This window comes from Blennius ocellaris, assembly GCF_963422515.1.
Source record: "Blennius ocellaris genome assembly, chromosome: 12".
NCBI classification, from domain to species: domain Eukaryota; kingdom Metazoa; phylum Chordata; class Actinopteri; order Blenniiformes; family Blenniidae; genus Blennius; species Blennius ocellaris.
The window spans coordinates 15,201,242-15,214,884 of NC_137661.1; the positions used below are offsets into that span (position 1 = coordinate 15,201,242).

Below are 13,643 nucleotides of genomic sequence, written 5' to 3' on the forward strand. Positions count from 1 at the left end.
AATATTAAATGGTGGTAAATTGATTCCACACATATTGTGCTTTCCGACTGATTTATCAGCCCCAATGGTCTTTACAATGCTGGTCACATTTACAGATTCACATTCATAAATTAATGGAGGCAGCTGCCAAGGAAAACATACAGTCACTGGAACCAGTTTCGGCTTCAGTGACTTGCTCAAGGACACATTCTCATAGGGACAGACATGGGGCAAGAACCTGAACCTACAACCTTCTGATTAAAAGATGACCCATTGTACCAACTGAGCAATTGCCTTGCAAGAACTGTGTAATAATAATAATATAATAATGATGTTTATAAATGTATGTTTATGTTATAACTGCATATTATATTTAGAAAAAGGTCTGACAAATTAATAATATAAGATGTACAATATGTTTTATTATCATTATATACTTTTTAATATTCAATATTCAGAGTTAAGGTGTAAGGTGTTAAGGTGGAATCACATGTTATCATCATTGCCTTTATCTATGTCTGTAATTATTTTGTTCATGGTCAAAATAAATAATTACAATAAAAGCAAAAACCTCCCTTCATCATCCTACTGGTATGTGGACGCTCCCTCTACAACAAAAAAATGGGTTATTTTGGACGATCAGGGACATCAGGAGTGAATGTTATAATTGTGTTTTTGTGCTTGACTCTGGTGCTTTTTCCACCTCTAACCCACTGAAAATATACCTACCTGGTGTCCTTCACCTTCATCACAGAGTAAAGAATAGCAGATACAAGTTGTACTTGCTACAGGAGTGCCTGCCACAGTTCTGGTTGGTCGTGTCATGTTTTGCCATTTTACATTTTTTGTTTAGTTTCTGTTTTCTGATTGATTTTCGTATTTTTTTTTTTAATTCCTTTTCAAACAGACATCAATGTGGGTTGCAGTGGTAAATCATTTTGACTAAATGTGTCTCTCAATCACAATGTGTATCTCACTGACAAATGTGAGCTTAGTCATGGGCTCAACATACACTCGGTATCACAAGTGTTTCAACGCCAAAGGACACAAGCACGGATCACATGGCAAATTCAGCTACTTCCATGCAGCGTCTTCATTTGATAAGAACGGAGAAACAAAGGAACATGTAGCATATCTAATTCATTCTTCTCATGCTCCATAATTCAATTTCAATCTGCCTCTTGAAAATGAATGATTGTACCACCATAGAGCTGTTTAATTGGCGTAGTGTTAAAGGAATGATATGGCACAGAGGACAGCTATTCAATTTTCAATTTTAACAAAATATTACACAGCTGCTCTGTATTCTCTTCCTGTCTCCTCAGAAATAATCAGGCCGACCTATCTACTCAGTGGCCTGTTGATGCTCGCCATCAAATACAGATCACACACAGAAGAAAAATCATTGCCCTCTCCCTGGTCTTATTCATTTGGTCCAGTTACACACAGCTTATAACCTGAAAATTAGCAGCAGCCTGTACGCCTCTTGCTCTCGGAGTTGTGCGGCTGCTCATTTGATGAACTTAATCAGGTGCAACCTTTGTAATGGGAAAGGAATCGGGCTCGGCTTGATTGGCCTTGATGACATCTCTGCTTCAATTGTCTAGAAAATCTCCAGCTTTAATCAATCTGCAGGATGATTCTGAATCTCTGACTGCTGCTCTGACAATGATTGGCTTTTTCTCCCAAACCATCATCAAAAAGTTTTTTTTTTTTTCCCCCTGTAATAAGACTGAGATATGTGCAGTTTAAAGATTACAGCTTGAAGGCATTACACTGGATGTCTCATCTTGCATATTGTTGCTTTGCAGAATGTAAATGTTGTCATTATACGGCGACGTATGAATTTGTTTTTCATGATTGTAATGACTTGATTTGGTTCATTTGTGGGATGTTTGTGTGGAATAATCAGCATTACTTTCGCAAGTTTCCTTTGGCCACGATGTGTTACAGATTTGGGATTTGCAGTCCTAAAAATGCAAGTAATCTCTTTATCTGAGTTATATTTTATTTTTGTTCTGAACACAAATCTTTCATATTTACTGCTACTGAAAATCCTTACCACTGGCCTAAAAGAAGGCCAGATATGCTTTAAATGTTTTTCTATTGACAGCAGCCAAACCCATTGCCCCTTCAACCGCCACACCCTCTTCTAACTACCAAGACTTGCGATGCAATTACCCCAATCTCGAAATTCAGTTTGCAATTGTATACTTATTCTTTAAATATTCTATGGTGTTTTGCACTGAGAGCTAAAGCCCATCAGCTTACCATGTTGTCAGCAGCCTTTTATCAGTGATGCTCTTTTAATTAATTTCATTGGGTGAAAATAAAGACCCTCTTTCTGTGAAATATCTAATTTGTGGTAGTGTTGTGGCTTGAGGAAAAAAAAAAACACACTTCATAGTCATCCATCCATCTTCAATACCGCTTTATCCTGTTCAGGGACGCAGCTATTTTACATAAATGAAGTGCTATCCAAATTACTTAAGTACCGGAAAATAATCATCATAACTTAATTTGCACCCCAAAGCGATGAACTGAGTAAGGCTTTACAGTCACAAAACAACTGTTACCTGCTCACCGCCTCCACAACACACACACAACTAAATGCATGAATCTTTCTGCTATTTGAGAAAGACCCCCCCCCCCACAGTCCAAAAACACAAATTTGGGATTAATTGGACCAATCATCACTTTGTGTCACGTGATGCACTGGCAGACTGTCCAATATGTGCATTGGATGCCTTCACCCATATTAAGCTGGGATTGGCTTCATGCCACGCTAAATTGGATAAAGTGATGCCGAAGAATAAGCGTGACTGCGTTTTACTGACTTTATTACATGGGGAAAATAATTAGTAGCTGCAAAACTTATACATTTTTGCATAGAAGAGCTTCATCAGAATATAATACTGACAATGGTCAAAACTGCCTATCTTTGAGCTAGACAACATAATTTCCCTCACAGTAGCAACTTTGCTGGATGAAACAGAGCGATGTTTGTTGGAAAAGAGATGTGCACAGAAATGAAAATAGATATATTAATCATTAATTTACACTTTAGTATATAAGGTTGTTTGAACCCTATTTTATAATGTATCAGTGTATTGTAAATGGAAATCTTTTTCAGTATTAGATGTTTATTAATTTATTTTTTAACTATTATGTTATGTTTCTTACCTCCAAATTATATATTTGTTTCCCTTCAGTGGCCCCATACTCTTGAGCAGGACGTGTTTAAATCGGGGAAACCTTTTTTTTGTGTGAATGGTGATAATTCTGCTGTTTTATTACGTAACTCAGTGCGTGACCTTGACCCATGTTGCCTTCACGCCACCTGCGTGTCCTGCGGTTCTCTGTGACGCTGTGGTCGGACTGATGTTGTAAACCCCCCCCCCCCCCCCCCCACGCCGCGCGCCTGTCCCGCCCCCCTCTCCGTTGCCCGGGCAACACACATCGAGCGTCGTGCTGCTTTGAAACAGATGCAGAGGAAGATGGAGGAGAACACAGTGAGAGACGTCGATCCCGGTGTGTAAACACGAGCCTTTCCCGGCTCCCACTTCATTGCTATGCGAGCAGAGGGACGCGCGTGGTACCTCGTCGGCTGACAAAGCGATACGCGCGTGCTTTCGACTGGCAGCGCGTCTCAGTTTGACGCTGACGTCCAGTGTGCTAACCTCCTAGCTAGCAGGTCGAGATGTAAACACGGTCCCTCTCAGTAGCGTTTTTTTTCACCGCTAAGCCGTGCTGCGACCGACGCGTGTCGACCACGCAGTGAACGTGCATGTAAGCCATGTCGCTAATTCCCGGCGATAAGCGGTAAACGGCCGCACTTCGCATCCGGGAGGAGAGCCCCGGTGCAGGTGCGCTGGCTTCTGGGTGTGTGCTATCGCTAGCCCCGCGTCCAATCAGCTGCAGCACCTGCAAGAGGCTGGGGAAGCTAATCACCTTACGTCAAGTGGCTGAATGGCTTCGCACAACACCACCTCCATGATTAAAGTCCCTGTTTGTGATTGACTGCAATCAAATGCACCAAAGTGTACATACTATGCATTTAATGCAAAGACATGGTATTGTTGTATTGTTGTGACAGGGATTGTGCTTTGGTCGTTACGTTGGTAGACGCAGGCGTGAAGGGTTAAGTTGACCTTATACATGTGTTAAATCATAAATGAAACTGCCTTTACAGCAGGAATGCCCCCCAACCTACAGCCCTGTGAAGCCACTTATAGCCCAATTTAATCCCTGTAACATGAAAACATTTGAATATGAATTCCTGGTTAACTCTAAATACTTTACTCTATTTCAGCACAAAAAGGTACACTTAATTTAATTCAGTATCTTTTTATAAACCCGCAACACGTTCTAATATACAAATAAGAATAAACAGTTTAAATCAAACTTATTTGTGGAAAATATATTGAAATGTTATGTAAACAAGCCTTTATGCATACATGTGCATTTACATATAGGCTCTCACACTGATGCTTTGATGCTGATGATGCTTCACAACCAATAAGTTAGCTCGTGGAATGACGGTTCATTTTGTTGTGGAATTTTATTTGATATCTGTTTGTCATTCATACACTTCACAAAGTCATCCTGTGGGTCAGAGAGGTTGTTTTTCAGGTTCTTTTTCCACAGATTTTGTTTTCTGGTATATAGATGCATAAACCAGAACAGCATTGCTGGTTTACTTTTATGTTTTTTCTGTTTTGTTTTGGTTTTTTTCTGAGCAATTAATATTAGTTCATTGGTTTTCAATGTGTCAATGTTTTTTCCTGATTGGTGCCAAAGAGCCTGTTATTTTGAACTGTACTCGGGAAAATATTGGGAGTTCAAGGAAATTCACCAAAATATTTCATGATTTCATTTTTTTTTAATCTAAATGTTGTAAGGAAAGAAATAAGTGAAGGGTTATATATATATATATATATAGACATATATATAAGACACTGTTATATGTTGAAATAGGAAATACATTTTTCAAAGGGATTTTTTTTAAACATTCATTTAGATTAACTACTTCAAAGCTTATGAATTAAAGCCACCTTTCTTTTGCTTTTATCACAATTCACCCTGCTCATGTGATATAAATTCACTTTGTTTGTTCATTTTGTATGACATGTGGTTTATGTTACTAATATGGTTTCTATTATGCATTTTGAATCTTTATTGCTCATGGTCATACTTTTTTTTTTGAAGTACGAGTCGACTCCATTCAAACAAAGAAATTAGAATGCATGGCTTTCATTGCTTTCATGCTTTCATTCCTATCAGTCAGTCATTTCAAAATATTGATGCAGAAAGTTAATTCATACATTTGAATGTTTAAAACAATAATTAATAAAAAAAAACATTCTCAATCTATATTTGTGAAGGTTATGCCGTAACACGAGTCAGATTTTAATTGCATGTTTTCACACTTCAGGCAGTGAAACTGGAGAGGATGCTTTGGTTGGGAATGTGAACAAACTGACGGTGACTCCACCAGGATACTCAGGCTCACCGCGAAAAGGACATCTGGTGTTCGACGCTTGCTTTGAGAGTGGTGAGTATTAAGACTACTAATGCATTAATGGTCAAGTAAAACAACAGATTGAATGTTTCTCCATGATATCTATGCAATTATGTTTTTCCTTTTTATTTTTGGAGGAAGTACTATTTCAGGTATAACTGGTCGGAATGACATTTCTGTTGTTTTCGGAACCTGGGCAAAATGGCCATTGATAGAATGTCATGATTGGTATTCTGGATGACGTTTATTCAACATTTCTGGGCAATTTTACGAAATTGTTGATCAGTGTGTTAAGATAGCAGGTGTCTTCCAGTTTACGCTCATGCAATCTGACCCAAATATATGTAACTGTCTAAAACACACACACACACACACACACACACACACACACACACACACACACACACACACACACACACACACACACACACACACACACACACACACACACACAAAACCCCCACAAAAAGGCAACAACTTATTTTGAGCCATGTGTCTCTTGTACTGTCCGTATTCTGTTTTGTATTTTGTATAACTCGATTTCAGGAGCTGATGCAACAGCTCTGTCTCTCATTTTTCCCCCCCATCTGGATTATCTGAATACAACTTACTCTCTTTCCCGGACGTTTCCATTGAACTCGTCCAGCTTGGTCAAACATGAAAAAGAAAAAAAAAGTCATTACAAGGAGATCAAATATATTTGACCAAAACAGACATGGGCTACCATCGCTGCATTTGATGTTTTTCAAGTGATAGCTGACATTAAATGAGTGTTATGCATTGATTTCAAAGAGATTTACAGCTTTTCCCAATAAAACACAGGCGACTATGAATTGTGTCCAAGTTTTCAGGTGAGGATATGCTTGTTTGCGAAATGCTTTAAGTTTGTGGACCTCGGGGCTCTGTCAGGGGAATTTGACTTATCTTGACAGCAGTTTGGGAATAAATGTATTTGCCATTTTCACGGTGCTTCTGTGTCCATACACAGTGTTAACTGGCAACAGGCAAAAGGGAAAGATACACCCCAGACAGGTCTCTGGTCCATCACAGAGAAATAGTCTCAGACACACTCTCATTCATACCTTCAGCCGATTTAGTGTCACCAGTTAACCTAACAAGCATGACCTGGCACTGTGGGATGAAGCTGTAATAGATTGGATAGAGCTATGCAGGTAGACTATACAAACTCCATACAGAAAAGCCCTAAGCCTGGGTTTAAAACAGGTTTTTTTTTTCTGTTGTGAGACGAGGGTGCCGGGGGTGCCACTTTTTGAATTTTTTCGGGGGGGGGGGGGGGGATCACCCTTTTAAGACAGAAATGCTCAATCAGTGACAAAGATGAGCAACTTAATATGAAACGATATGTTATCTATATTTAATAGTCAGATTGAGCAGTTCCATTGATGTTCTCATTTGTTGAAGCTGGAGGTAGTAATATTGAGTTAATATACTACATAGTTATTTGTTAATGTTCCTTCCTGGTTGCCAGATGAGCGGCATGACAATGAATATGAAATATGTGTCCAATAGTGACAAGGTCAGTTGGTTCGACCCACACACAGGGAAATACTTCAGCTAAAGAGTAGGCTGAGTAAATCAGCAGGTCTCTCTCAGACTGATTATCTGTGCTGAGATTGGGTTTAGATGGCAGCCACATTTCATAGTTCCACAGATAGTATAGGACCATGTACAGATAGGCTCAATGGGCCCGGAGCTGTAAAAATACATCCAGAATAAATAAATAATAGCAGCTAATTGTTTTCACTTTTGTGCAAACATGTATCAATACATTCTAAAAGTAAATTTTCAGTGAATCTTGTATAAATAAACCTGCAATTTCTAAAGAAAACCTGTTAGCGCTCTCTATGGGCGTTAATTCAGTTTGGTTTTCAGTTCTGGGTCACAGTGTTGTGTTATGTCTGTCCACCCTGTGCACAAATTATAAATAGCAGGTACTTTTTAAAGTGTTTTGGGAATTAATCCATCTCCAATAACTATTACCGGCATATTGTGATTGTACGATAGAGCTGGTCCCAGCTAGCGATGCTCAAAGGAAGGATATACCCTGGATGGGTCGCCAGTCCATCACTGGACGAATACAGCAAGACAGGCACACATTCAATATCTCATCTATGGGCAATTTGTGGCTCACTAATGAACCTTCCAACTACATGCTTTTAAACTGTGGGACTCAACTGGAGTAAATGAGACATCTCATGCACTGACAGGAAAAAAAAGAAAAAAAAACTACACACAGAAATGCTCAACATGCACTTGAACCAGTGATATTTTCACAGTGAGATGAGAGTGCGAGCCACTGAGTTAATGTGGGGCCCAGTTTCTATCTTCTTTTACCTTCGTTATGCTATGCAATGGGACATTGAGCTGGAGTGAGAGAGCCACTGCCGGGCTCGATTTGGCCTGCATAGACATATGTTTGAGACCCTTGTTCGAGACATTACAGCTGAAAGGCTTTTTACTCCTTAATTCACTCTGGTAAAGCCAATTGTGTATAGGCATACAACATTGCAACTAAGGGAAAGTGGAGCCTTATCTTCGTCAATGTACTCACATTTGAGGATGGTGAGGGCGAGTGCACACTCATAGCAGTACTATGTAATGATATAGACATGTTACATCAGGAGGACTGTGCTGAGAGATCTGTGTGGTGAATGCCCTTTTTATAAATGCACCTTTTTCCAGATGACATGGCCAGAAGAACTCAGGCATTGATTAATGGGTGCTGAGCTCCCACACTCAGATCAGCTAACATATAAGTGTCTCTGGCTCCGGATGTATCTCCTGAATGATTTATGGAATTGATATTAATCTCTTTCCAGTAAATGCATTACTAAAGTTAGAATGGGGTATGGGTTTGATGTTTGCTGGCTAATGTCAAATTGATGCCGTTTTGCATTATTGCAAAGTTCTAATATGGCTTTCTAAGCTTACGCAACCTGACTTTACCATACTTTCACTTACTATATTCTTTCGGCGACTCAGATGAAATCTTCGACTTTTTTCATCAGTTCACACAGTGGCATTAGAACATTTATAGGATACGTGTGTAAAAACGACTATGTTCACTTGCCATCAGCAAGGAGCCTGTCGGTGATACACAAGATTTAGTGTCTGTGTTTACACTTGAAATGACAGTGTGCATAGTATAAGTGCGGCATGTAAAATGAGCTGCATATATGCAGTTTGATATGACTGGAACCAGTGACAGGGAGGTTATTAGCGAAAGGACTATCGGCCTATACCCTCCATGTGCATTTCTCAAAGCTATTGAAATGGTCTCTCATGACAGTCCATGTCTATTTTACTTCTTTCAAAGCAGATTGAAAGGCTCAAACATAGTATGTCAAACAGACATTTTCATTAGAAATTTATGTAGAGCAAGAGCTTGGCGAGGTTCTGAGTTTGACTCCTGATGCGGTCTGCCACACTTCTACATTTTTATAAAGCATAGATTTTATTTTATTGTGTTAGTCTAACACAAAATAAAATCTAATTGGTTTATTAAAATAGACACTGGTTATGTAAGCTGTTTGCAGAACGTATAAAACCTAATTTACATTTAGATGAGGCTTAATTCACTTTGTTGTCAGCCCTGTGCTGATCAACTCAGTGATGGCCCGCATATTTACATACAGTAGATGCCTCAGCCAACAGGCCCTTTGACATGGAGTCAGTGTTAACCATTAAAAGCTTTTTTTAAACACTCATTCTTAACGATAACGCAGTGTAGTGATGACCTTGACCTTGAGGAGTTTGTACAGTAGCACATCCACGTTAAGGCTATTTTCTTACTGTTTGATTTTGTGAAAATCAACTTTAATTTTTACTCGTCTTCTTTATACCGTACAGGATAGTAAAAAAAAAAAGATGAGTGAAAGTGATAAAAAGCCTAATTGTCTTTTTAAAGTAAAGTCCGAGTCATTCTTATCTCATCTCATCAAATTTGTTTTGCCTCACGCTTCAACTGTTGACATTTTCGGCTAAGTACCGGTTTCTTTTGTGGAAGCGTCCACACAATGCTGCTCACTAAAGTCCTGTCATTCTCTACAAAGAATGACACTGACAGTGCAGACCTATTGTTTTACTGCACCTCTGGACAGTGTACCAGATGTAATTAAGCACTCATTGATTAGGCAGACTGCTCTGTGCTGAGAATGACTTGCATAGTCAAAGAAATCCCCCAGGGGTGACACGTGTTTAATGGGGTCTATTGATAAGCACAACTCATCAACTCATTGGGTTTTACAGTCAATTCACTCAATATAACCCAACTTCCAGTGCAAGCTGATGAACTGATATGGACCGGCTGTTATTTCTTATCGTCACAACAGAAAGTCAGAGACATTGTGAGAAGAGGTATCCTAACTATCAGTTTTAATCCCCGTCCAGCAATCATCAGGTATGAGTTACTTACATTTGACCGATAATGCTAATTTCAATATATTACATTAGATGTAAAGTGATATACTCCACCTTCAGACATTGGCCCTGCCAATTTACTGTATATTTGGATGAAACTGGCTCTCAATGAAAAATTAGTGGACACCCCTAATGTGGAATTGTTGAGTTGAGTGTGGAAAATACATCTTGATACATGCAAATCAAACATGTTGACAATTTCATCTGGAATCATCACCGTTTAACAGTTTCATCTATCATCATATACAGTATCATTGCAAACATGCAACATATAAGAATTAATTATGACCAACTTCATCAAATGAAGCTTTTTGTGTATTTTTTTTTTCCCGATTTGGATCGCTGAAAGTCTGGTGACTGGGGTAGCCCATGTGTCCCAGTCGGGCACAGTCCGACCAATACAAGCAATGTGCGAAGGCTACGTGGACCCACCACCCGTGAAGTCCAACATCCTGTAGCCGTGCATTGCTCACGCAGTGCAATGAGCAGGGAACCACATGGTGTCGTGGGTCCCTGCAACAGAAACTGATATATCCTCCGCACCGGAAACATCTGAGGTTTGCTTTTCAGGGTGTTTGTTACGAGTACAGAGTCCGCTCCTTCGAGCTATCTCTGAGCTCTCGGGTGTTTGTGCGCTGTACCGATGCAGCCATTGTGCTGCTACGGCGGCAGGGCCATCTGGCTAGCGTGGACACGCTCGCATACGTCTGGCCGTTGGTCCTCCTGTACGCTTTTCCCCCCATTGGCTCTGATATGATACGTCCGCCTCTGAACAAAGTCAGGGAGCGTTGCCACAGATTAATTCTGATAGCTCTGCACTGGCTAAGTCATGCACTGGCTGGTGGTGATATTTCAGCTCCGGTCTGGGCTGCCATGGCAGCTCCATGTATGTAGGGACATGCTGTCCCAGACGGGGGGGTGGGAGCAGTATTGCACCCACACCCAGTGCGTCTGGCCCTATGGGCCTGGCCCGTGAGCTCTGTAATTTAAATACTACAGGGCTTCCTCAGAGTGTGATTAACACTAATAAGAGCACTAGAGCATCCTCCACCAGGTCTCTTTATGACTGTAAGTGGAGGGTGTTTGAAGAGTGGTGTCAGCAGGGAGGACACGTCTCCTTTCAGTGCACTGTTGGTGCAATTTTGTAATTCCTGCAGAGCTTGATTGACGAACGAAAATCCCTCTCCACAGTTAAGGCGTATCTGGCCGCTATTGCAGCATGCCATGTGGAATTTGAAGGAATAATGGCCAGCGTCCCTCGGTCTGCCGTTTCATGAAAGGGGCACAAAGGTTGCTGCTCCCCCATGTGGGACTTGGCAGTGGTTTTCTTTAGCTTGAAGAACCTGTCTCTGAAGACAGGGCTCCTGCTGGCTTTTTGCCTCTGCGAAGCGTGCTAGTCACATTCATGCACTCTCTGTGTATTCTTTGTGTACTCAGTTTGCTCTCGACTATGCCAGTGTCACTGAAGCCCCACCTTGCTTTCATGCCCAAAGTGATTGGCTCATTGTCTCGCATTGTTGTTTCAGCATTTTCTCTACCGCCATTTTCTTCGTCTGAAGAACAGTGGTTGCACATGCCGTGCCCAATCCGGGCCTTACAGATTTATGTGGACAGAGCAAAGGGGTTTCGGAAGAGTGACCAGCTCTTTGTGTCCTGAGCTAACCCTTGCTCGGGCAGCCATCACAAAGCAGCGGCCCTCCTACTGGATTGTTGGGAGCAATTGCTTTATCCTACACGCCTCAGGGCCTGCAGGCCCCTGTGGGCCTGTGGTCTCTTTCTATTTCTCCTTTATTTCTCTTTTGCTTGTCTTCACGAGGTTACCGTAAATATGCTGGATTTAGCACAAGGCTAATTTCCATCCGTTGTCCCACATAAAACCGTACAATGTTACTTACATATAAAAAAAACAAGAACATATAAAAACACGTGGTCTGGCTGCATCCTGCGTAAAGGGGTCTCAATTCAGTAGATTTGTGCAGCAGCAAGCTGGTCTTCACCTCCCATGTTTGTCTGCTTTAATAAGCTGGACGTCTTTGGTCTGAGCCTGGTTCATGCAGTACTGACTGCTGGGCCCACTTAAGACAGAGGGCCCTTCCTGGAGTGATGGTGTTTGACTTGAGGTAAACATGCGGCAGCTTCTGGGGTTACGTTAAGTAACCTACAGTTTTACAAATTTGTCAGAAAGGTTATTGATTTAGAATATCAGCTAGCAAGATGACACCAGATATCGCTCTTCTCAGTCTATGTTAACATGATTCTATAGGCGTCAAACTCTCACCAATTGCTCTAAGTCACCATTTGTGTGTGTCATAGTAATAGCAACAGTTCAGCTTGTTACACAGTCATTGACATTTGAGATGCTACTGGGTTGCATGATTACTTGAGGCCACCCCTCTGTCATTAGTTTTTTTGTGGAGGAAATATCAAATTTTACACACGTGCTAATTTTTTTTAATAATTGAAAATTGACTGAGTGGTTAATCACAAAATTATGTGTTGCGTGATGAACTCAGAACTCCAATTTATTACCGCTTTAGACAGGGATTTCCACCAGTGACATTACAGACTCAATAGAGTCTCTCAAGCGCTTCGTGGTTATGCTCTACAGGTTTTAAATCACATCAGAGTAAAGATAATTGATTACATGTTTTTGAGATGAAAAATTACACTAAACACAAAAAGAGTATCGGGAGATCAGTAATGAGTATAAGTACAAAATAAAAGGGCTGCTCACAGAACAAAGGTTTATTTGTTTCGCCTAGAAATGTATTTTCTATTTTTTTCCAACCACCGAACAGTATTTTTAAACTTGTCGAAGAAACTGTCTTGTTGCAGTTGTACAGACTCTCTGAAATTGACTGATTAAAGCCCTTGTGAAAGCAAAATGCACTGAGCAAAGGCAGGGGTAAGAACAAAGAGCAAGACAGAGATGGTGATGGGAAGAGCAGAAGAAGAACGGACGATCTGAAGTTGTACAGTGCAAAATAATAATATGAGCTCTTGGGGGGGGGGGGGTGAGGTGGATTGTGGTCTGGAGATGGCGTAGGTAGAATGCAGTCAAGCTTGTCAGAAGATATTTATATACTCCAGAGTGCCCCATGAATCACGATAGTTGAGTTTCCATTGATTAAAGAAGAGGGAACCGTTTTTACAATCAAGCCAGATCCTTAGAATGAGTGGTTTGGAGAGGCCTGAGCTTGTTGCAGCGTCGCAGCTCTGCACCTTGCCTCGTCACACTCTGATGAGACAGTCCAGAAGAGACGGCAGCCCAAGGATGGAAGTGCAGGTTTTGTGTTTATAAGAAGAGCCTGTTCTCGAAACGCCGTGACATTTACCACTCCATTTATGAACCGCCTCCATCGTATTGTGCATTGTGCACACGTGGAACCATGTGTTGGTGTGATTTTTGAATTTTGTATAGTTCCCCGACCTCAGAATGCTCTCTCTTATGGGCTTTCCAAAGGAAGATCCATCCGTGTGAGTAGGAGGGAGCACTCCTGACATCTGATGTATTGAGAGGCACTCCTGGTCTCTCTGTCTCTCTTACATGTCCTTGGCAGCAGAGAAGCTTCACTGCTCAAATCACTAAATGGCCTCTCTAGTTTTCCCTTTTAGCGGTTTGCTCTCCTCTCTCTTTCTTTCAAGTCAGGGGCAGCGTATGGAGATAAATTTGAGTTGTCTTGGGACTGTTGGCAAGACCATT

At 40.9% G+C, this 13,643-nt stretch overlaps 1 protein-coding gene across 1 annotated transcript in view; it reads left to right on the forward strand.

The window, feature by feature from the left end:
* Window positions 1-3,464: 3,464 nt before the first annotated feature.
* agbl4 (AGBL carboxypeptidase 4) overlaps window positions 3,465-13,643 on the forward strand; it is a gene marked incomplete at both ends in the record, with an annotated part of 281,697 nt that continues 271,518 nt past the window's right edge. Inside the window, 2 exons of the mRNA XM_080505732.1 lie at window positions 3,465-3,510; window positions 5,414-5,533. Coding sequence (XP_080361858.1) covers window positions 3,465-3,510; window positions 5,414-5,533 — 166 coding nt within the window. The remainder of the gene's footprint in view (window positions 3,511-5,413; window positions 5,534-13,643) is intronic.